Here is a 24635-nt window from a genome sequence, read left to right as displayed (position 1 = left end):
CACTACGGACCGGCACTATGGACCGGCACTATGGGCCGGCACTATGGACCGGCACTACGGACCGGCCCTACGGACCGGCACTATGGGCCGGCACTATGGACCGGCACTATGGACCGGCACTACGGACCGGCACTACGGACCGGCACTACGGACCGGCACTACGGACCGGCACTACGGACCGGCACTATGGACCGGCACTACGGACTGGCACTATGGACCGACACTATGGGCCGGCACTATGGACCGGCACTATGGGCCGGCACTATGGACCGGCACTATGGACCGGCACTATGGACCGGCACTATGGACCGGCACTATGGACCGGCCCTATGGACCGACACTATGGACCGACACTATGGACCGGCACTATGGACCGGCACTATGGACCGGCACTATGGACCGGCACTAAAAATAGGGCACTATGAAGGGAATAGGGTGCCATTTGGGACAAAGTCTAGTAGTTCTGGTCCTCTGCCCTCCTAAAAGCCTTTTAGATGGGTCAACAGAAGACGGGAGCACCCAGATGGCACCTCTCTCTGTGCTCCTCCTCCCCCCTCTATCTCTCTCTCTCTCTCTCTCTCTCTCTGTTTCTCTCTCTGTCTCTCTCTCTCTCTCTCTCTCTCTGTCTTTCTCTCTGTCTCTCTCTCTCTGTCTCTCTCTCTCTGTATCTCTCTCTGTCTCTCTCTCTGTCTCTCTGTCTCTCTCTCTGTCTCTCTCTCTCTGTCACTCTCTCTCTCTCTGTCTCTCTCTCTCTCTGTCTCTCTCTCTCTGTATCTCTCTCTGTCTCTCTCTCTGTCTCTATCTCTCTCTCTATCTCTCTCTATCTCTCTGTCTCTCTCTATCTCTCTGTCTCTCTACCTCTCTACCTCTCTCTCTCTCTATCTCTGTATCTCTACCTCTCTCCCCCTCTCTCTATCTCTCTCTCTCTCTTTCTCTCTCTGGTCTCTCTCTCTCTCAGACCATTGAGTCATACACAGATTCTGGACTGACTGACTGGCACTGTGTGTGGGGTTATACAGGGCTGAGTGGTGCTTGTCTCTTCACCAAGAGCCATGCTGATTCCATCCCAGTCAGGTTGTATGGTCAGTCCTTGCCTGCTTGGCCCCTGCTGACCAGATCATGACACAGACAGGCTATGGGTTAGTGTAGGGCTGTCTGCTGGTAATGGTCAGTGCCCCGGGGAGGTGGGTTAGCAGAGAGAACTGCAACCGCTGTTAGTGGAAGTGCAGCCAAAAATCACATGGTGCATCTCTCTCTCACAATGAGCAGCTGTTGATTTTTCCACACACCAACTGCCACACATCTAGGGCTGTTGATTTTACTGCACACCAACTGCCACACATCTAGGGCTGTTGATTTTACTGCACACCAACTGCCACACTTCTAGGGCTGTTGATTTTACTGCACGCCAACTGCCACACTTCTAGGACTGTTGATTTTACTGCACACCAACGACCACACATCTAGGGCTTTTCCATGGTAGGTCTTACCAACGGGGTGTTTCCCACTGTCGTGTAGGGGTGTTGTAGGGACCATATTACCGCCACACCGACAGTCGTTAGTCAGGACCGCAGTCAAGTTCCACATGATTGTTGAGTCACTGTGATCTCCGCTTCTACACTCAAGACATGCGTTGTTAGTACCCATATCGCTAACGACCAGCTAATGGTCTGGTACTCAGGGCTCTATTGTCCCTCCATCAGGTTCTAATGGCCTGGTACTCAGGGCTCTATTGTCCCTCCATCAGGTCTTAATGGTCTGGTACTCAGGGCTCTATTGTCCCCCCATCAGGTTCTAATGGCCTGGTACTCAGGGCTCTATTGTCCCTCCATCAGGTCCTAATGGCCTGGTACTCAGGGCTCTATTGTCCCTCCATCAGGTCCTAATGGCCTGGTACTCAGGGCTCTATTGTCCCTCCATCAGGTTCTAATGGCCTGGTACTCAGGTCTCTATTGTCCCTCCATCAGGTCCTAATGGCCTGGTACTCAGGGCTCTATTGTTCCTCCATCAGGTCATAATGGCCTGGTACTCAGGGCTCTATTGTCCCTCCATCAGGTCCTAATGGCCTGGTACTCAGGGCTCTATTGTCCCTCCATCAGGTCCTAATGGTCTGGTACTCAGGGCTCTATTGTCCCTCCATCAGGTCCTAATGGCCTGGTACTCAGGGCTCTATTGTCCCTCCATCAGGTCCTAATGGCCTGGTACTCAGGGCTCTATTGTCCCTCCATCAGGTCCTAATGGCCTGGTACTCAGGGCTCTATTGTCCCTCCATCAGGTCCTAATGGCCTGGTACTCAGGGCTCTATTGTCCCTCCATCAGGTCCTAATGGCCTGGTACTCAGGGCTCTATTGTCCCTCCATCAGGTCCTAATGGCCTGGTACTCAGGGCTCTATTGTCCCTCCATCAGGTCCTAATGGCCTGGTACTCAGGGCTCTATTGTCCCTCCATCAGGTCCTAATGGCCTGGTACTCAGGGCTCTATTGTCCCTCCATCAGGTCCTAATGGCCTGGTACTCAGGGCTCTATTGTCCCTCCATCAGGTCCTAATGGCCTGGTACTCAGGGCTCTATTGTCCCTCCATCAGGTCCTAATGGCCTGGTACTCAGGGCTCTATTGTCCCTCCATCAGGTCCTAATGGCCTGGTACTCAGAGCTCTATTGTCCCTCCTTCAGGTCCTAATATTCTGGTACTCAGGGCTCTATTGTTCCTCCATCAGGTCCTAATATTCTGGTACTCAGGGCTCTATTGTTCGTCCATCAGGTCCTAATGGTCTGGTACTCAGGGCTCTATTGTCCCTCCATCAGGTCCTAATGGCCTGGTACTCAGGGCTCTATTGTTCGTCCTTCAGGTCCTAATGGCCTTGTACTCAGGGCTCTATTGTTCCTCCATCAGGTCCTAATATTATGGTACTCAGGGCTCTATTGTTCCTCCATCAGGTCATAATGGTCTGGTACTCAGGGCTCTATTGTTCCTCCATCAGGTCCTAATGGCCTGGTACTCAGGGCTCTATTGTCCCTCCATCAGGTCATAATGGCCTGGTACTCAGGGCTCTATTGTCCCTCCATCAGGTCATAATGGCCTGGTACTCAGGGCTCTATTGTCCCTCCATCAGGTCATAATGGCCTGGTACTCAGGGCTCTATTGTCCCTCCATCAGGTCATAATGGCCTGGTACTCAGGGCTCTATTGTTCCTCCATCAGGTCATAATGGCCTGGTACTCAGGGCTCTATTGTCCCTCCATCAGGTCATAATGGCCTGGTACTCAGGGCTCTATTGTCCCTCCATCAGGTCATAATGGCCTGGTACTCAGGGCTCTATTGTTCCTCCATCAGGTCATAATGGCCTGGTACTCAGGGCTCTATTGTTCCTCCATCAGGTCATAATGGCCTGGTACTCAGGGCTCTATTGTTCCTCCATCAGGTCCTAATATTCTGGTACTCAGGGCTCTATTGTTCGTCTAACCACTCTGACATCAATGAAAATACAATCTAAAATCACATCACACACGGATCATCCAAACAGTATCCTGCTTTTAAAACTCACCTCACTGTGATGATCAATTTGAAGAAAGAAGTTCAACAGCAGGTTGAAACTGAGTGGAACACATGGTCGTTGTGGATGTTGTTTCTAGAATGTATAGATAGGCCTATACTAGATGGACTGGTTACCTGATGGGAGAGAATGTATAGATAGGCCTATACTGGACGGACTGGTTACCTGATGGGAGAGAATGTATAGATAGACCTATACTAGATGGACTGGTTACCTGATGGGAGAGAATGTATAGATAGGCCTATACTAGATGGACTGGTTACCTGATGGGAGAGAATGTATAGATAGACCTATACTAGATGGACTGGTTACCTGATGGGAGAGAATGTATAGATAGACCTATACTAGATGGACTGGTTACCTGATGGGAGAGAATGTATAGATAGACCTATACTAGATGGACTGGTTACCTGATGGGAGAGAATGTATAGATAGGCCTATACTAGATGGACTGGTTACCTGATGGGAGAGAATGTATAGATAGGCCTATACTAGATGGACTGGTTACCTGATGGGAGAGAATGTATAGATAGACCTATACTAGATGGACTGGTTACCTGATGGGAAAGAATGTATAGATAGGCCTATACTAGATGGACTGGTTACCTGATGGGAGAGAATGTATAGATAGGCCTATACTAGATGGACTGGTTACCTGATGGGAGAGAATGTATAGATAGACCTATACTAGATGGACTGGTTACCTGATGGGAGAGAATGTATAGATAGGCCTATACTAGATGGACTGGTTACCTGATGGGAGAGAATGTATAGATAGGCCTATACTAGATGGACTGGTTACCTGATGGGAGAGAATGTATAGAAAGACCTATACTAGATGGACTGGTTACTTGATGGGAGAGAATGTATAGATAGGCCTATACTAGATGGACTGGTTACCTGATGGGAGAGAATGTATAGATAGGCCTATACTAGATGGACTGGTTACCTGATGGGAGAGAATGTATAGATAGGCCTATACTAGATGGACTGGTTACCTGATGGGAGAGAATGTATAGATAGACCTATACTAGATGGACTGGTTACCTGATGGGAGAGAATGTATAGATAGACCTATACTAGATGGACTGGTTACCTGATGGGAGAGAATGTAAATGCCTAGACGATTGCTGTTGTTTCATTGATTAGTTGGGTGGCTTACAAATTTAGCCTACAATTATAGTGCATTTGTATTTGATTTTCAATAGTCTACTAATTGGGGATTTAAAAAAAAATATTTTTATAATTAATAGGCTGACACATTACCTTTAGCTACAGAATATCTCACCACTGTACGTTTCCATGTCCTCCTCTCTTCTTCTTCGTTCCTGTCTCCAGCGTGCAGAGGAGAAGGGCCTGTCGACAGTTTAATGAAAGATGTTTTAAGTTGTGAAGACATATTGCGGCGATCGACGTTCCCGAAACAGATTTCACTTGGGTTTATTCCAAAATGACGCTCTCGAGTAGGAGAGCCCCACGGCGTGCAGAGTTGTTGGCAGAATATCGCCTGTCACGCAACGAGAGGCTGCATGCTTCTAAGTGTTCTTGTAAGCCCAGACGTTTCTGTGTATGATCCCATGTGAAAGCCGAGTGTTGATGGCTGTGACTCATAAATGGAGGATCCCAGCTGCTACTAGGTATTTCTCAGCAGATGATATTAAACACGTATTGTGTCGCACCCTGACCTTAGTATTCTTTGTTTTCTTTATATATTTTGGTTGGGTCAGGGTGTGACGAGGAGGGCGATATGTCTCATGGGTATTGTTAGTGGAAATCTAAATTCCTATATGTTTTGTAGCCAAAACCAAAATTCGCACTCTCTCTATTTCATTAATGAGTTGTAAATTCATTAATTATGCATGAAATAGATCGAGACCAGTCTTATTAAAGGTCAGGTTATAGCGTTCAATTCAAGAGAGTACTGGTTTCATACACATTTTTCCACAGGTTATAAACTGAAAATGACGTCATCAGTTTCTCACACTCTCTCCGATCCACACAATAGCGCGAGTGTCTTCAGGTCTGGAGACTGTCTTCTACTCCCCTCATAAAACAAACATTCCAGTCTGTCTGAAAGATATGCCCTCCTTCTCCCTTTCCCACAAGGTACAGACAATTCATTTGTTTTACTTACATGTTCAGTAACAGTTTAACCAAGAACCCATACATTTCATACCATAACATAATAGTATTAAAATAAATGGTTCTAAGCTAAATGTATACATAATTAATCATTTCAACTATAATTTCCTCCAACACATGGGTGATGTATGTCTACGGGTGTTTTTCACTAGTCTAGGTGTTTATGTAGGTCTATGGTTGCCTGGATTGGTTCTCAATTAGAGGCAGCTGTTTATCGTTGTCTCTCTGATTGGGAACCATATTTAGGCAGCCATATTCCTTGGGTATTTTGTGGGTTATTGTCTATGGTTAGTTGCCTGTGTCTGCACTTGTTATATATATATATATATCTCCATTCAACGACCGTGACATATTGTTGTTATAAAACCTGGAGAAGCCGACCTGCTTGAAAAACCGCAGGGAAAGTGGCCTCCATTTTCTTTCCCAGTGTATAGTGATTACAGGGATTTGACCCCTCTGCCTCTGCTCCTCCCATTGGATAATGGGTCGTTCTAAATCCAAACCAATTTGACATATTAGTAAAGACAAGATTAAAATGAGAATAGTCTGATGGGTGAAAATATGATCTACTTGATGAGAGAAACCAGCGTGTGCAGCCTGAGGCAAGGAACAGAGAGCAAGATTTATTTGTTGTTGGTGACTTTCTCAAATCATCATTAGCCTGTAGTTGGATCATGGGGGTTTTGTATCTAAAGTTGCCAAATAACTTTAAATCGAGTATATTGGACCTGTTTCAAACGATCACTTCTACACTCAACATCACATGCAAACGTCCTGTTTTAACTTAAAAGTCTAATACAATCTACAGCTTGTAATTACGAGCCAGAGTTGTGCCAACTCTTTGCCAAACCCTCTCACTCCCCTAGACACACAGACAGACCTTCTGACTGACGCACAGACAACACACAGTGACTGCCCAGACACACAGAGAAGACACAACACACAGTGACTGCCCAGACACACAGACAGACCTTCTAACTGATGGACAGACAACACACAGTGACTGCCCAGACACACAGAGAAGACACAACACACAGTGACTGCCCAGACACACAGACAGACCTTCTAACTGACGCACAGACAACACACAGTGACTGCCCAGACACACAGAGAAGACACAACACACAGTGGAACACACAGTGACTGCCCAGACACACAGACAGACCTTCTAACTGAAGGACAGACAACACACAGTGGGACACACAGTGACTGCCCAGACACACAGAGAAGACACAACACACAGTGGGACACACAGTGACTGCCCAGACACACAGACAGACCTTCTAACTGAAGGACAGACAACACACAATGGAACACACAGTGACTGCCCAGACACACAGACAGATCTTCTGACTGAAGCACAGACAACACACAGTGGAACACACAGTGACTGCCCAGACACACAGACAGACCTTCTAACTGAAGGACAGACAACACACAGTGACTGCCCAGACACACAGACAGACCTTCTAACTGAAGGACAGACAACACACAATGGAACACACAGTGACTGCCCAGACACACAGACAGATCTTCTAACTGACGCACAGACAACACACAGTGGAACACACAGTGACTGCCCAGACACACAGAAAAGACACAACACACAGTGACTGCCTAGACACACAGACAGACCTTCTAACTGAAGGACAGACAACACACAGTGGAACACACAGTGACTGCCCAGGCACACAGAGAAGACACAACACACAGTGGAACACACAGTGACTACAAAAAGCCTTTAATGTATTGGCACCTAAGTATTGTGATAATAGCATATCGAGATGTCCCTAGTAATCCCCACCCCTTACGCACACACACACACACACACACACACACACACACACACACACACACACACACACACACACACACACACACACACACACAATCATCTCCACAGGGTAGTGTAATACAAATCCATAGCTCTAGGAGAGGTCTTTAATAGAGCGGTAGACAGGGTAGCTGGGTCTTATTGATCTGATGGACAGGAGGTCAGAGAGAGGTGGGAGGGAGGGAGAGAAAGAGACAAGGGAGAGGAACAGAGAGAGAGAAAGAGACGAGGGAGAGAGAGAGACGAGGGAGAGGAACAGAGAGAAAGAGACGAGGGAGAGGAACAGAGAGAGAGAAAGAGACGAGGGAGAGGAACAGGGAGAGAGAAAGAGACGAGGGAGAGAGAGAGGCGAGGGAGAGGAACAGAGAGGGAGAAAGAGAGGAGGGAGAGAGAGAGACGAGGGAGAGGAACAGAGAGGGAGAGAAAGAGAAAGAGACGAGGGAGAGGAACAGAGAGAGAGAAAGAGACGAGGGAGAGAGAGAGACGAGGGAGAGGAACAGAGAGAGAGAGAGAGAGACGAGGGAGAGGAACAGAGGGAGAGAAAGAGACGAGGGAGAGGAACAGAGAGAGATAAAGAGATGAGGGAGAGAAAGAGACGAGGGAGAGGAACAGAGAGAGAGAGAAAGAGATGAGGGAGAGGAACAGAGAGAGAGAAGGGAGGGGGGGAAGGGAGAGAAAGAGACGAGGGAGAGGAACAGAGAGAGAGAAAGAGACGAGGGAGAGGAACAGAGAGAGAGAAGGGAGGGGGGGAAGGGAGAGAAAGAGACAAGGGAGAGGAACAGAGAGAGAGAAACAGACGAGGGAGAGGAACAGAGAGAGAAAGAGAGGGAGAGAGAAATAAAGATAGAGGGGGAGGGAAAGGTAGAGAGAGAGAGAGAGAGAGAGAGAGAGAGAGTCCCTGCTGATCCAGTTAGCAGCAGGTCCCACTGTGAGTCTCACTCAGCACAATGAGCAGAATACCAAGTGTTCTAGAGTCTCACTCAGCACAATGAGCAGAATACCAAGTGTTCTAGAGTCTCACTCAGCACAATGAGCAGAATACCAAGTGTTCTAGAGTCTCACTCAGCACAATGAGCAGAATACCAAGTGTTCTAGAGTCTCACTCAGCACAATGAGCAGAATACCAAGTGTTCTAGAGTCTCACTCAGCACAATGAGCAGAATACCAAGTGTTCTAGAGTCTCACTCAGCACAATGAGCAGAATACTGATTGTTCCAGATTCTCACTCAGCACAATGAGCAGAATACCGATTGTTCTAGATTCTCACTCAGCACAATGAGCAGAATACAGAGTGTTCTAGAGTCTCACTCAGCACAATGAGCAGAATACAGAGTGTTCTAGAGTCTCACTCAGCACAATGAGCCAAGTGTCCTATGAATGATCATTCTGTCTTTTCCTCATTTAGCACTTCCTGTTTCTGGCACTTAAAGCTCATCATGAACGCAGTGAGAGCGAGAGAGAGGAGAGAATATCAAATGTGTGAATTCATATTGACAGTGTGTGTGCGTGGTGTATAATGTGTATGCATGATTGTGGTAATGAGTGACATTGGTTGCATTAGTTTGTGTGTGTGTGTGTGTGTGTGTGTGTGTGTATGGCTGGGGTCCATAAGCAGTGGCTGCTGTTCAGTGATGATAGCCCCCCCCCCCCTCTGTCTTCACATGGCATCCCAGTAATCCCTGACCCCCCTCCATGCATTCCACAAAGCCTAATGTACTGCATAAATGGAGGATGCTGAGACAAGCACTCATCTGGAGCCCTAAGACAGGAGGTCTTTGTGGGGAGGACAAAGGTATTCTCTTCCTAGTCCTGTCAGGCACTACTGCTGTTGTCTTCCTGTCAGAGACTACTACTGTTGTCTTCCTGTCAGACACTACTGCTGTTGTTGTCTTCCTGGTCCTGTCAGAGACTACTACTGTTGTTGTCTTCCTGGTCCTGTCAGAGACTACTACTGTTGTTGTTGTCTTCCTGTCAGAGACTACTGCTGTTGTCTTCCTGTCAGAGACTACTACTGTTGTTGTTGTCTTCCTGTCAGACACTACTACTGTTGTTGTCTTCCTGGTCCTGTCAGAGACTACTACTGTTGTTGTTGTCTTCCTGTCAGAGACTACTGCTGTTGTCTTCCTGTCAGAGACTACTACTGTTGTTGTTGTCTTCCTGTCAGAGACTACTACTGCTGTTGTCTTCCTGTCAGAGACTACTACTGCTGTTGTCTTCCTGTCAGAGACTACTACTGTTGTTGTTGTCTTCCTGTCAGAGACTACTACTGTTGTTGTCTTCCTGTCAGACACTACTGTTGTTGTTGTCTTCCTGTCAGAGACTACTACTGTTGTTGTTGTCTTCCTGTCAGACACTACTACTGTTGTTGTCTTCCTGTCAGAGACTACTACTGTTGTTGTCTTCCTGTCAGACACTACTACTGCTGTTGTCTTCCTGTCAGAGACTACTGTTGTTGTTGTCTTCCTGGTCCTGTCAGAGACTACTACTGTTGTTGTTGTCTTCCTGTCAGAGACTACTACTGTTGTTGTCTTCCTGTCAGACACTACTACTGTTGTTGTCTTCCTGGTCCTGTCAGAGACTACTACTGTTGTTGTCTTCCTGGTCCTGTCAGAGACTACTACTGTTGTTGTCTTCCTGGTCCTGTCAGAGACTACTACTGTTGTTGTTGTCTTCCTGTCAGAGACTACTACTGTTGTTGTCTTCCTGTCAGAGACTACTACTGTTGTTGTCTTCCTGTCAGAGACTACTACTGTTGTTGTCTTCCTGTCAGACACTACTACTGTTGTTGTCTTCCTGTCAGAGACTACTACTGTTGTTGTCTTCCTGTCAGAGACTACTACTGTTGTTGTCTTCCTGTCAGAGACTACTACTGTTGTTGTCTTCCTGTCAGAGACTACTACTGTTGTTGTCTTCCTGTCAGACACTACTACTGTTGTTGTCTTCCTGGTCCTGTCAGAGACTACTACTGTTGTTGTCTTCCTGTCAGACACTACTACTGTTGTTGTCTTCCTGGTCCTGTCAGAGACTACTACTGTTGTTGTTGTCTTCCTGTCAAAGACTACTACTGTTGTTGTCTTCCTGTCAGACACTACTACTGTTGTCTTCCTGTCAGAGACTACTACTGTTGTCTTCCTGGTCCTGTCAGAGACTACTACTGTTGTCTTCCTGTCAGAGACTACTACTGTTGTCTTCCTGTCAGAGACTACTACTGTTGTCTTCCTGTCAGACACTACTACTGTTGTCTTCCTGGTCCTGTCAGAGACTACTACTGTAGTCTTCCTGTCAGACACTACTACTGTTGGCTTCCTGTCAGAGACTACTGTTGTTGTCTTCCTGGTCCTGTCAGAGACTACTGTTGTTGTCTTCCTGGTCCTGTCAGAGACTACTGGTGTTGTGTTCCTGGTCCTGTCAGAGACTACTGGTGTTGTGTTCCTGGTCCTGTCAGAGACTACTGGTGTTGTCTTCCTGGTCCTGTCAGAGACTACTGGTGTTGTCTTCCTGGTCCTGTCAGAGACTACTGGTGTTGTCTTCCTGGTCCTGTCAGAGACTACTGGTGTTGTCTTCCTGGTCCTGTCAGAGACTACTGTGGTTGTCTTCCTGGTCCTGTCAGAGACTACTACTGTTGTTGTCTTCCTGGTCCTGTCAGAGACTACTGGTGTTGTCTTCCTGGTCCAGTCAGAGACTACTGGTGTTGTCTTCCTGGTCCTGTCAGAGACTACTGGTGTTGTCTTCCTGGTCCTGTCAGAGACTACTGGTGTTGACTCCCTGTCAGAGACTACTGGTGTTGTGTTCCTGGTCCTGTCAGAGACTACTGGTGTTGTCTTCCATGTCCTGTCAGAGACTACTGGTGTTGTGTTCCTGGTCCTGTCAGAGACTACTGGTGTTGTCTTCCTGGTCCTGTCAGAGACTACTGGTGTTGTGTTCCTGGTCCTGTCAGAGACTACTGGTGTTGTGTTCCTGGTCCTGTCAGAGACTACTGGTGTTGTGTTCCTGGTCCTGTCAGAGACTACTGGTGTTGTGTTCCTGAGACTACTGGTTCTGTTCATGCTGCCGTCAGATGGTTATTTCAGCAGTGGAGCCGATAACTGTCTGTTGTCTCTGTACTAGGAGAGAGAAGGGGTTTCCTCTGTGTGCTGACCGACACACTGAGATGAAGGGATGTCAGTGGTTTGATTGAGCGTTGTCTTTCACCTCAACATGTCAACATGTCCAAGTCGTTATGCCGGCGTTGACAGGTTGGGTCGTCCAGGAGCCGCTCCGACACCGAGCCGCCAAGGAGAAACGTCTACCTGGTGACGGTGAAGACGGAGAAACATGTTCAGTCTACAGAGCATTCAGAAAGTATTCAGACTCCTGCCCTTGTTCACCACATGTTGTTACGTTACAGCCTTATTTTAAAATGGAATAAATCAACTAAATTCCTCATCAACCTAGACATTTTTTTTTTTTTTTTAAATGTTTGCAAATTTATATACAAAAAAATATGTACATGCGTGTTCAGACCCTTTCCATCATGTTTCCGTTGATCATCCTTGAGATGTTTCTACAACTTGATTGGAGTCCAACTGTGGTAAATTCAATTGATTGGACATGATCTGGAAAGGCAAACACACCTGTATATATAAAGGTCCTACAGCTGACAGTGCATTTCAGAGCAAAAACCAAGCCATGAGGTCGAAGGAGTGGTCCGTAGAGCTCCGAGGCAGGATTGTGTCGAGGCACCGATCTGTGGAAAGGTACCAAAACATTTCTACAGTATTGAAGGTCCCCAAGAACACAATGGCCTCCATTATTCTCAAATGGAAAAAGTGTGGAACCACCAAGACACTTCCTAGAGCTGGCCGCCCAGCCAATCTGAGCAATCGGGGGAGAAGGGCCTTGGTCAGGGAGGTGACCAAGAACCCCAATGGTCACTCTGACAGAGCTCCAGAGTTCCTCTGTGGAGATGGGCAAACCTTCCAGAAGGACAACCATCTCTGCAGCACTCCACCAATCAAGGATTTATGGTAGAGTGGACAGACGGAAGACACTCCCTAGTAAAAGGCACATGACAGCCTGCTTGGAGTTTGCCAAAAGGCACCTAAAGGACTCTCAGACCATGAGGAACAAGATTCTCTGGTCTGACGAAACCAAGATTGAACTATTTGGTCTGAATGCCAAGCGTCACGTCTGGAGGAAACCTGGCACCATCCCTACGGTGAAGCATGGTGGTGGCAACATCATGCTGTGGGGATATTTTTCAGAAGCAGGGACTGGGGGACTTATCAGGATTGAGGGAAAGATGAAACGAGAAAAGTACAGAGAGATTCTTGATGAAAACCTGCTCCAGAAAGCTCAGGACCTCAGACTGGGGTGAAGGTTCACCTTCCAACAGCACAACAACACTAACACAGGAGTGGCTTGGGGACAAGTCTCTGAATGTCCTTGAGTGGCCCAGCAAGAGCCCGGACTTGAACCCGATCGGACATCTCTAGAGACCTGAAAATAGCTATGCAGCAACGCTCCCCATCCAACTTGAAGAAGAAGACTCCAGGCTGCAATCGCTGCCAAAGGTGCTTCAACAAAGTACTGAGTAAAGGGTCTGAATACTTATGTAAATATAATATTTCAGTTTTTATTTTGAATACATTTACAAAAATGTGTAAATAGTTTTTTTCCCCTCATCGATCTACACACAATACCCCATAATGACATCACAATACCCCATAATGACATCACAGTACCCCATTATGACATCACAATACCCCATAATGACATCACAATACCCCATAATGACATCACAATACCCCATAATGACATCACAATACCCCATAATGACATCACAATACCCCATAATGACATCACAATACCCCATAATGACAAAGCAAAACCTGTTTTTTTAGAAATGTTTGCTAATTTTTATTAAAAAAAATAAAAATGGAATATCACAGGCTGTAACGTAACAAAATGTGGAAAAATTAAAGTGGTCTGAATACTTTCCCGAATGCACAGTGTGTATATATATATATGGTTGTAGTGCTATCTGACTCCTTGGTCCTGGTGAGGGGGTTGTTGACTGTGTGGTTGTGAGTGCTATCTGACTCTTTGGTCCTGGTGAGAGGGTTGTTGACTGTGAGTAGTGCTATCTGACTCCTTGGTCCTGGTGAGAGGGTTGTTGACTGTGTGGTTGTGGGTGCTATCTGACTCCTTGGTCCTGGTGAGGGGGTTGTTGACTCTGAGTAGTGCTATCTGACTCCTTGGTCCTGGTGAGAGGGTTGTTGACTGTGAGTAGTGCTATCTGACTCCTTGGTCCTGGTGAGAGGGTTGTTGACTGTGAGTAGTGCTATCTGACTCCTTGGTCCTGGTGAGAGGGTTGTTGACTGTGAGTAGTGCTATCTGACTCCTTGGTCCTGGTGAAGGGGTTGTTGACTGTGTGGTTGTGAGTGCTATCTGACTCCTTGGTCCTGGTGAGAGGGTTGTTGACTGTGAGTAGTGCTATCTGACTCCTTGGTCCTGGTGAGAGGGTTGTTGACTGTGAGTAGTGCTATCTGACTCCTTGGTCCTGGTGAGAGGGTTGTTGACTGTGTGGTTGTGAGTGCTATCTGACTCCTTGGTCCTGGTGAGGGGATTGTTGACTGTGTGGTTGTGAGTGCTATCTGACTCTTTGGTCCTGGTGAGGGGGTTGTTGACTCTGAGTAGTGCTATCTGACTCCTTGGTCCTGGTGAGAGGGTTGTTGACTGTGTGGTTGTGAGTGCTATCTGACTCCTTGGTCCTGGTGAGAGGGTTGTTGACTGTGTGGTTGTGAGTGCTATCTGACTCCTTGGTCCTGGTGAGGGGGTTGTTGACTGTGTGGTTGTGAGTGCTATCTGACTCCTTGGTCCTGGTGAGAGGGTTGTTGACTGTGTGGTTGTGAGTGCTATCTGACTCCTTGGTCCTGGTGAGAGGGTTGTTGACTGTGAGTAGTGCTATCTGACTCCTTGGTCCTGGTGAGAGGGTTGTTGACTGTGAGTAGTGCTATCTGACTCCTTGGTCCTGGTGAGGGGGTTGTTGACTGTGTGGTTGTGAGTGCTATCTGACTCCTTGGTCCTGGTGAGAGGGTTGTTGACTGTGTGGTTGTGAGTGCTATCTGACTCCTTGGTCCTGGTGAGAGGGTTGTTGACTGTGAGTAGTGCTATCTGACTCCTTGGTCCTGGTGAGAGGGTTGTTGACTGTGAGTAGTGCTATCTGACTCCTTGGTCCTGGTGAGGGGGTTGTTGACTGTGTGGTTGTGAGTGCTATCTGACTCATTGGTCCTGGTGAGAGGGTTGTTGACTGTGAGTAGTGCTATCTGACTCCTTGGTCCTGGTGAGAGGGTTGTTGACTGTGTGGTTGTGAGTGCTATCTGACCCCTTGGTCCTGGTGAGGGGGTTGTTGACTGTGAGTAGTGCTATCTGACTCCTTGGTCCTGGTGAGGGGGTTGTTGACTGTGTGGTTGTGATTGCTATCTGACTCATTGGTCCTGGTGAGAGGGTTGTTGACTGTGTGGTTGTGAGTGCTATCTGACTCCTTGGTCCTGGTGAGGGGGTTGTTGACTGTGTGGTTGTGAGTGCTATCTGACCCCTTGGTCCTGGTGAGGGGGTTGTTGACTGTGTGGTTGTGAGTGCTATCTGACTCCTTGGTCCTGGTGAGGGGGTTGTTGACTGTGTGGTTGTGAGTGCTATCTGACTCCTTGGTCCTGGTGAGGGGGTTGTTGACTGTGTGGTTGTGAGTGCTATCTGACTCCTTGGTCCTGGTGAGGGGGTTGTTGACTGTGTGGTTGTGAGTGCTATCTGACCCCTTGGTCCTGGTGAGGGGGTTGTTGACTGTGTGGTTGTGAGTGCTATCTGACTCCTTGGTCCTGGTGAGGGGGTTGTTGACTGTGAGTAGTGCTATCTGACTCCTTGGTCCTGGTGAGGGGGTTGTTGACTGTGTGGTTGTGAGTGCTATCTGACTCTTTGGTCCTGGTGAGAGGGTTGTTGACTGTGAGTAGTGCTATCTGACTCCTTGGTCCTGGTGAGAGGGTTGTTGACTGTGTGGTTGTGATTGCTATCTGACTCCTTGGTCCTGGTGAGAGGGTTGTTGACTGTGAGTAGTGCTATCTGACTCATTGGTCCTGGTGAGAGGGTTGTTGACTGTGTGGTTGTGAGTGCTATCTGACTCCTTGGTCCTGGTGAGAGGGTTGTTGACTGTGTGGTTGTAGTGCTATCTGACTCCTTGGTCCTGGTGAAGGGGTTGTTGACTGTGTGGTTGTGAGTGCTATCTGACTCCTTGGTCCTGGTGAGAGGGTTGTTGACTGTGAGTAGTGCTATCTGACTCCTTGGTCCTGGTGAGGGGGTTGTTGACTGTGTGGTTGTGAGTGCTATCTGACTCCTTGGTCCTGGTGAGGGGGTTGTTGACTGTGTGGTTGTGAGTGCTATCTGACTCCTTGGTCCTGGTGAGGGGGTTGTTGACTGTGTGGTTGTGAGTGCTATCTGACCCCTTGGTCCTGGTGAGGGGGTTGTTGACTGTGTGGTTGTGAGTGCTATCTGACTCCTTGGTCCTGGTGAGGGGGTTGTTGACTGTGTGGTTGTGAGTGCTATCTGACTCCTTGGTCCTGGTGAGGGGGTTGTTGACTGTGTGGTTGTGAGTGCTATCTGACTCCTTGGTCCTGGTGAGGGGGTTGTTGACTGTGTGGTTGTGAGTGCTATCTGACCCCTTGGTCCTGGTGAGAGGGTTGTTGACTGTGAGTAGTGCTATCTGACTCCTTGGTCCTGGTGAGGGGGTTGTTGACTGTGTGGTTGTGAGTGCTATCTGACTCTTTGGTCCTGCTGAGAGGGTTGTTGACTGTGAGTAGTGCTATCTGACTCCTTGGTCCTGGTGAGAGGGTTGTTGACTGTGTGGTTGTGATTGCTATCTGACTCCTTGGTCCTGGTGAGAGGGTTGTTGACTGTGAGTAGTGCTATCTGACTCATTGGTCCTGGTGAGAGGGTTGTTGACTGTGTGGTTGTGAGTGCTATCTGACTCCTTGGTCCTGGTGAGAGGGTTGTTGACTGTGTGGTTGTAGTGCTATCTGACTCCTTGGTCCTGGTGAAGGGGTTGTTGACTGTGTGGTTGTGAGTGCTATCTGACTCCTTGGTCCTGGTGAGAGGGTTGTTGACTGTGAGTAGTGCTATCTGACTCCTTGGTCCTGGTGAGGGGGTTGTTGACTGTGTGGTTGTGAGTGCTATCTGACTCTTTGGTCCTGGTGAGAGGGTTGTTGACTGTGAGTAGTGCTATCTGACTCCTTGGTCCTGGTGAGGGGGTTGTTGACTGTGTGGTTGTGAGTGCTATCTGACTCCTTGGTCCTGGTGAGAGGGTTGTTGACTGTGTGGTTGTGATTGCTATCTGCCTCCTTGGTCCTGGTGAGAGGGTTGTTGACTGTGAGTAGTGCTATCTGACTCCTTGGTCCTGGTGAGGGGGTTGTTGACTGTGTGGTTGTGAGTGCTATCTGACTCTTTGGTCCTTGTGAGAGGGTTGTTGACTCTGAGTAGTGCTATCTGACTCCTTGGTCCTGGTGAGAGGGTTGTTGACTGTGTGGTTGTGATTGCTATCTGCCTCCTTGGTCCTGGTGAGAGGGTTGTTGACTGTGAGTAGTGCTATCTGACTCCTTGGTCCTGGTGAAGGGGTTGTTGACTGTGTGGTTGTGAGTGCTATCTGACTCCTTGGTCCTGGTGAGAGGGTTGTTGACTGTGAGTAGTGCCATCTGACTCCTTGGTCCTGGTGAGGGGGTTGTTGACTGTGTGGTTGTGAGTGCTATCTGACTCCTTGGTCCTGGTGAGAGGGTTGTTGACTGTGTGGTTGTGAGTGCTACAGTAGCCATCCCAACCCAGTAGCTGACAGTGTCTTTCCCTTCCTTGTTGTTCTCCAGATGAGGGGCCTTACACAAAGCACTCCAACCCCTCCAGGCCACCGGATGGAGCGCTGGCCATCAGGAGGCAGAGTATCCCAGGTAAGGATACATAACCTCTCGACCCTGACCTCTGACCCCTCACTAAGCCTTGACTTTTATTATCTCACCTATGAACCCTAACCTGATTGTCCCCAAACGTGATCGACCCCATCACCCCTTACCTGATTGGACACTAGTCACCTAATACCTCCCACCTACTACCTAACCCACACCTCCCAATGAGCTAGATTAACCCCTCCCCTCACCAGTCCTTTCCTAGGGCACACTAAGCAGTTCAATGCTCACTTCAATATGTTGTGATCTCTTACCTGCCTGTACCTGTCCTTACCTCACCTGACCCTCTGCCCCTTCACACCCGTAAATGTCTCTCTTTGCCTCTGAAAGAAACGGTCTGTGCTTCAACAATAGAAAACCTTTACAAACATGCTCTAGAATGTCTTGATCTGAATCTATAGAACACTTTTACACGGACTCAGTGAGCTCTATCAGAATGTGTTGTTATCTCGTGGACTCAGTGAGCTCTATCAGAATGTGTTGTTATCTCGTGGACTCAGTGAGCTCTATCAGAATGTGTTGTTATCTCGTGGACTCAGTGAGCTCTATCAGAATGTGTTGTTATCTCGTGGACTCAGTGAGCTCTATCAGAATGTGTTGTTATCTCGTGGACTCAGTGAGCTCTATCAGAATGTGTTGTTATCTCGTGGACTCAGTGAGCTCTATCAGAATGTGTTGTTATCTCGTGGACTCAGTGGGCTCTATCAGAATGTGTTGTATATCATGGACTCAGTGGGCTCTATCAGAATGTGTTGTTATCTCGTGGACTCAGTGAGCTCTATTAGAATGTGTTGCATCTCGTGGACTCAGTGAGCTCTATCAGAATGTGTTGTTATCTCGTGGACTCAGTGAGCTCTATTAGAATGTGTTGTATCTCGTGGACTCAGTGAGCTCTATTAGAATGTGTTGTATCTCGTGGACTCAGTGAGCTCTATTAGAATGTGTTGTATCTCGTGGACTCAGTGAGCTCTATCAGAATGTGTTGTATCGCTGGGAGCCAACTCTCTGAGTAACAGATTACTGGGCATGTGTTGCGTCTCCTGGCCTCGTCTGAGAGTTATTAACAAGCTGTTCTGTCAACAACAACAACAACAACGCCAGGCTCAGCTCTAGAGCGAGATAAAAGTGATATCCTTCACTGCCAAGCCACGCTGCTATTATACACACTGGCCTCATTGGCTTCAGAGAGAGAGTTTAGTCAGGGACAGACTGGGGGATGGATAGAGATGTTTGGATCTGTTTGAAAAAGAGGGAGATGGCGATTATGTTTTTTGTGAGAGAGATAGTGATTAGAATAACTAAATCAATTTTAAGTCCCCACGAGGATAGAGAGAGAGAGAGAGAGAGAGAGAGAGAGAGAGAGAGAGAGAGAGAGAGAGAGAGAGAGAGAGAGAGAGAGAGAGAGAGAGAGAGAGAGAGAGAGAGAGAGAGAGAGAGAGAGAGAGAGAGAGAGAGAGAGAGAGAGAGAGAGAGAGAGAGAGAGAGAGAGAGAGAATTGAAACAGTGTAGCAACAGTATTACCATATTATCCACTAGAGGTCGACCGATTATGATTTTTCAACACCGATTATTGGAGGACCAAAAAAGCCGATACCAATTAATCAACGATTTTGTTTATTTATTTATGTATTTGTAATAATAACAATTACAACAATACTGAATAAACACTTATTTTAACTTAATATAATAAATCAATAAAATCAATTTAGCCTCAAATAAATAATGAAACATGTTCAATTTGGTTTAAATAATGCAAAAACAAAGTGTTGGAGAAGAAAGTAAAAGTGCAATATGTGCCATGTAAAAAAGCTAACGTTTCAGTTCCTTGCTCAGAACATGAGAACATATGAAAGCTGGTGTTTCCTTTTAACATGAGTCTTCAATATTCCCAGGTAAGAGGTTTTAGGTTGTAGTTAATATAGGAATTACAGGACTATTTCCCTCTATACAATTTGTATTTCATTAGCCTTTGACTATTGGATGTTCTTCTGGGCACTTTAGTATTGCCAGTGTAACAGTTTAGCTTCCGTCCTTCTCCTCGCTCCTCCCTGGGCTCAAACCAGCAACACAACGACAACAGCCACCATCGAAGCAGCGTTACCTATGCAGAGCAAGGGGAACAACTACTAGAAGGCTCAGAGCGAGTGACGTTTGAAACACTATTAGCGCGCGCTAACTAGCTAGCCATTTCACTTCGGTTACACTAGCCTCATCTGGTTCAGGGGGCTGTTTCAATACAGGTTGGTTCAGGGGACTGTATCAATACCCTCTGTTGGTTCAGGGGACTGGTTCAATACCCTCCGTTGGTTCAGGGGACTGTATCAATACCCTCTGTTGGTTCAGGGGACTGTATCAATACCCTCCGTTGGTTCAGGGGACTGTATCAATACCCTCCGTTGGTTCAGGGGACTGTTTCAATACCCTCCGTTGGTTCAGGGGACTGTTTCAATACCCTCCGTTGGTTCAGGGGACTGTATCAATACCCTCCGTTGGTTCAGGGGGCTGTATCAATACCCTCCGTTGGTTCAGGGGACTGTATCAATACCCTCCGTTGGTTCAGGGGACTGTATCAATACCCTCCGTTGGTTCAGGGGACTGTATCAATACCGTCCGTTGGTTCAGGGGACTGTATCAATACCGTCCGTTGGTTCAGGGGACTGTATCAATACCGTCCGTTGGTTCAGGGGACTGTATCAATACCGTCCGTTGGTTCAGGGGACTGTATCAATACCGTCCGTTGGTTAAGGGGACTGTATCAATACCGTCCGTTGGTTCAGGGGACTGTATCAATACCGTCCGTTGGTTCAGGGGACTGTATCAATACCGTCCGTTGGTTCAGGGGACTGTATCAATACCGTCCGTTGGTTCAGGGGACTGTATCAATACCCTCCGTTGGTTCAGGGGACTGTATCAATACCCTCCGTTGGTTCAGGGGACTGTATCAATACCCTCCGTTGGTTCAGGGGACTGTATCAATACCCTCCGTTGGTTCAGGGGACTGTATCAATACCCTCCGTTGGTTCAGGGGACTGTATCAATACCCTCCGTTGGTTCAGGGGACTGTATCAATACCCTCCGTTGGTTCAGGGGACTGTATCAATACCGTCCGTTGATTCAGGGGACTGTATCAATACCCTCCGTTGGTTCAGGGGACTGTTTCCTCTTTGGTACTTATTGATTCCATTTGACCTGTTATATAGATGTGATGTACTTATCAGGTTAGAGTCATGGGGTTTGTGTTTTATAGCTAGTTCCTGTTTAGTCCAACGCTCTAACCACTAGGCTACCCTGCCTCCCCAGGTTAGAGTCATGGGGTTTGTGTTTTATAGCTAGTTCCTGTTTAGTCCAACGCTCTAACCACTAGGCTACCCTGCCGCCCCAGGTTAGAGTCATGGGGTTTGTGTTTTATAGCTAGTTCCTGTTTAGTCCAACGCTCTAACCACTAGGCTACCCTGCCTCCCCAGGTTAGAGTCATGGGGTTTGTGTTTTATAGCTAGTTCCTGTTTAGTCCAACGCTCTAACCACTAGGCTACCCTGCCTCCCCAGGTTAGAGTCATGGGGTTTGTGTTTTATAGCTAGTTCCTGTTTAGTCCAACGCTCTAACCACTAGGCTACCCTGCCGCCCCAGGTTAGAGTCATGGGGTTTGTGTTTTATAGCTAGTTCCTGTTTAGTCCAACGCTCTAACCACTAGGCTACCCTGCCTCCCCAGGTTAGAGTCATGGGGTTTGTGTTTTATAGCTAGTTCCTGTTTAGTCCAACGCTCTAACCACTAGGCTACCCTGCCTCCCCAGGTTAGAGTCATGGGGTTTGTGTTTTATAGCTAGTTCCTGTTTAGTCCAACGCTCTAACCACTAGGCTACCCTGCCTCCCCAGGTTAGAGTCATGGGGTTTGTGTTTTATAGCTAGTTCCTGTTTAGTCCAACGCTCTAACCACTAGGCTACCCTGCCGCCCCAGGTTAGAGTCATGGGGTTTGTGTTTTATAACTAGTTCCTGTTTAGTCCAACGCTCTAACCACTAGGCTACCCTGCCTCCCCAGGTTAGAGTCATGGGGTTTGTGTTTTATAACTAGTTCCTGTTTAGTCCAACGCTCTAACCACTAGGCTACCCTGCCGCCCCAGGTTAGAGTCATGGGGTTTGTGTTTTATAGCTAGTTCCTGTTTTATTTGTTTTGATGAAACCAGTGTTATAGGAAATGATAACTCAGAGAGGTTATGAGCATCCGGGAGCTATTTTACGAGACGCCAGATAGAAGGTGTCAACGACTACGTGGTTTTTAAACAGACAGTAAATGCATGAACCAACTCTGAAACACTCTTTCACTCTTTCTCTCTCTTTCTCCTAACAGACTTAATGCATTCTGCAAGTCTTGTCTTGAATTTCTGAAGCACTTGTTGATTCAAATATAGTTGTTTGCACAGATGACTTCATCCTCTCCTCGCCCACACACAGTGAGATGACGGGAGAGAGAGAGAGAGAGAGATCGTGAGAGGTCAAGGGTGATAGGGAAAGAAAGAACTCAAGAAAGAGAGAAAGATGTGTGACTACCTACCTGTCTGTCTGTCACTCGGGTGCTGTGGGAGAGGTGGGAGAGGTGTGAGACAGTCAGTCTGTCTCTCTGTCTCTCTGTCCCTCTGGTGCTGTGGGAGAGGCGGGAGAGGTGTGAGACAGTCTGTCTCTCTGTCCCTCTGGTGCTGTGGGAGAGGCGGGAGAGAGGTGAGACATTCTGCCTGTCTGTCTGTCTGTCCCTCTGGTGCTGTGGGAGGTGTGGGAGAGGTGGAGAAGTTGGAGAGACAGGAGATGGGAGGTAAACACAGTCAGATCCTGAAAAGAGAGAGAACAGAGGAGAGAGAACAGAGAGAGAACAGAGGAGAGAGAGAGAACAGAGGAGAGAGAGAGAACAGAGGAGAGAGAGAGAACAGAGGAGAGAGAGAACAGAGGAGAGAGAGAGAACAGAGGAGAGAGAGAGAGAACAGAGGAGAGAGAAGAGAGAACAGAGAAGAGAGAACAGAGAACAGAGGAGAGAGAACAGAGAACAGAGGAGAGAGAACAGAGAGAGCAAAACATCTCTGTTAGACCCAGAAACCATTCATCCTCTCTGGTACACATGTTAACCTGTAGAAATATCTCCTCATCTCTTAGAGACGAGCACCAATGACAGGAACACCCTGCAGGGCATACGGTATGCTGGCTCTAAGTTCAGGCAGCCATAGAAGCTGAGATTAGTTGGAAAAGGTCCCTCCTATATCATTTGTGTCCGAGATCACCGTTTCAGGGGCAGTGGCCTTTCTCTACGGCTGATTGATGCTCAGTGGTCACCTTATATCAACTCTAGCATGTTGTAAACTGGGCTGATTTGGTTCAGTGCAGATTACCAGGCACAGCAGCGAATCTACAGAAAGGGGAACCGAGGCCCCGGGTCCCCCTCGCAAACCCGCACACTTGCACACACACTCCTTCCCCTCTCCGAGGCCCCGGGTCCCCTCTCTTCCTTCCTGTTTGTCCCCCTCGCACACCCGCACACATGCACACACACACTCCTTCCCCTCTCCGAGGCCCCGGGTCCCCTCTCTTCCTTCCTCTTTGTCCCCTTCGCACACCCGCACACATGCACACACACACTCCTTCCCCTCTCCGAGGCCCCGGGTCCCCTCTCTTCCTTCCTGTTTGTCCCCCTCGCACACCCGCACACATGCACACACACACTCCTTCCCCTCTCCGAGGCCCCGGGTCCCCTCTCTTCCTTCCTGTTTGTCCCCCTTGCACACCGCACACACACTCCTTCCCCTCTCCGAGGCCCCGGGTCCCCTCTCTTCCTTCCTGTTTGTCCCCTTCGCACACACACACTCCTTCCCTTCCCCGTCACAACTCTGCCAGCCAGCTAGCTAGCGCTTCCGATTAACCGCAAACCCGCTAGCACGGAAATGACTTCAGCTGTGCACGGATACCCCGCCCCCACACGACTACCCCAACACCAAACTCCTTTTCTCCATCCTGAAGCCCCCTTTGGCATTCTCATCAATATGCAAATGACTTAAGTTAACATTTAATTAAAGGGTAGAATGGCTTGGGTCTTTTTCAATGATATGCTTAGTGGGCGATAGACACTGACAGGACAGGCTGTCTGGCAGCACCTAGCTTGTACCTGAACTACATCTCAAATGGCACGCTGCCCCCTATATATGTCCCCTATATATGTCCCCTATATATGTCCCCTATATATGTCCCCTATATATGTGCCCTATATATGTGCCCTATATATGTCCCCTATATATGTCCCCTATATATGTGCCCTATATATGTCCCCTATATATGTCCCCTATATATGTCCCCTATATATGTCCCCTATATATGTCCCCTATATATGTCCCCTACATATGTCCCCTATATATGTGCCCTATATATGTGCCCTATATATGTCCCCTACATATGTCCCCTATATATGTCCCCTATATATGTGCCCTATATATGTCCCCTATATATGTCCCCTATATATGTCCCCTATATATGTGCCCTATATATGTCCCCTATATATGTGTCCTATATATGTCCCCTATATATGTGCCCTATATATGTCCCCTATATATGTCCCCTATATATGTCCCCTATATATGTGCCCTATATATGTCCCCTATATATGTCCCCTATATATGTCCCCTATATATGTGCCCTATATATGTCCCCTATATATGTGCCCTATATATGTCCCCTATATATGTCCCCTATAAATGTCCCCTATATAGTGCACTACTTTTGATAGATCTGAGGCCAGTGGTTTGTAGTGTAGTAACCATGTTGTAGTGTAGTAACCATGTTGTAGTGTAGTAACCATGTGGTAGTGTAGTAACCATGTGGTAGTGTAGTAACCATGCTGTAGTGTAGTAACCATGTGGTAGTGTAGTAACCATGTTGTAGTGTAGTAACCATGTTGTAGTGTAGTAACCATGGTGTAGTGTCCAGGGGTTTGTAGTGTAGTAACCATGTGGTTGTGTAGTAACCATGTGGTAGTGTAGTAACCATGTTGTAGTGTAGTAACCATGTTGTAGTGTAGTAACCATGGTGTAGTGTAGTAACCATGTGGTAGTGTAGTAACCATGTGGTAGTGTAGTAACCATGTTGTAGTGTAGGA

The 24635-nt window shown here is 47.6% G+C and overlaps 1 protein-coding gene across 25 annotated transcripts in view; it reads left to right on the top strand.

Annotated features, from left to right (window-relative positions):
- LOC110499739 (glutamate receptor-interacting protein 1) overlaps nucleotides 1-24635 on the top strand; it is a 709091-nt gene that overhangs the window by 504871 nt on the left and 179585 nt on the right. For 19 of the 25 annotated variants that reach the window (XM_090228962.1, XM_090228970.1, XM_090228974.1 and 16 more), the window contains one exon: nucleotides 17412-17492. The exons of the other annotated variants lie outside the window; for them this stretch is intronic. In XM_090228962.1, the coding sequence (XP_090085088.1) occupies nucleotides 17412-17492 (81 nt within the window). The remainder of the gene's footprint in view (nucleotides 1-17411; nucleotides 17493-24635) is intronic. 25 annotated transcript variants of the gene reach the window in all.

This window comes from Oncorhynchus mykiss, unplaced genomic scaffold, assembly GCF_057628025.1.
Source record: "Oncorhynchus mykiss isolate SJ-2025 unplaced genomic scaffold, ASM5762802v1 scaffold106, whole genome shotgun sequence".
NCBI classification, from domain to species: domain Eukaryota; kingdom Metazoa; phylum Chordata; class Actinopteri; order Salmoniformes; family Salmonidae; genus Oncorhynchus; species Oncorhynchus mykiss.
The sequence above is the reverse complement of the archived record's forward strand: the minus strand, read 5'-3'. Positions and strand labels throughout refer to the sequence as shown.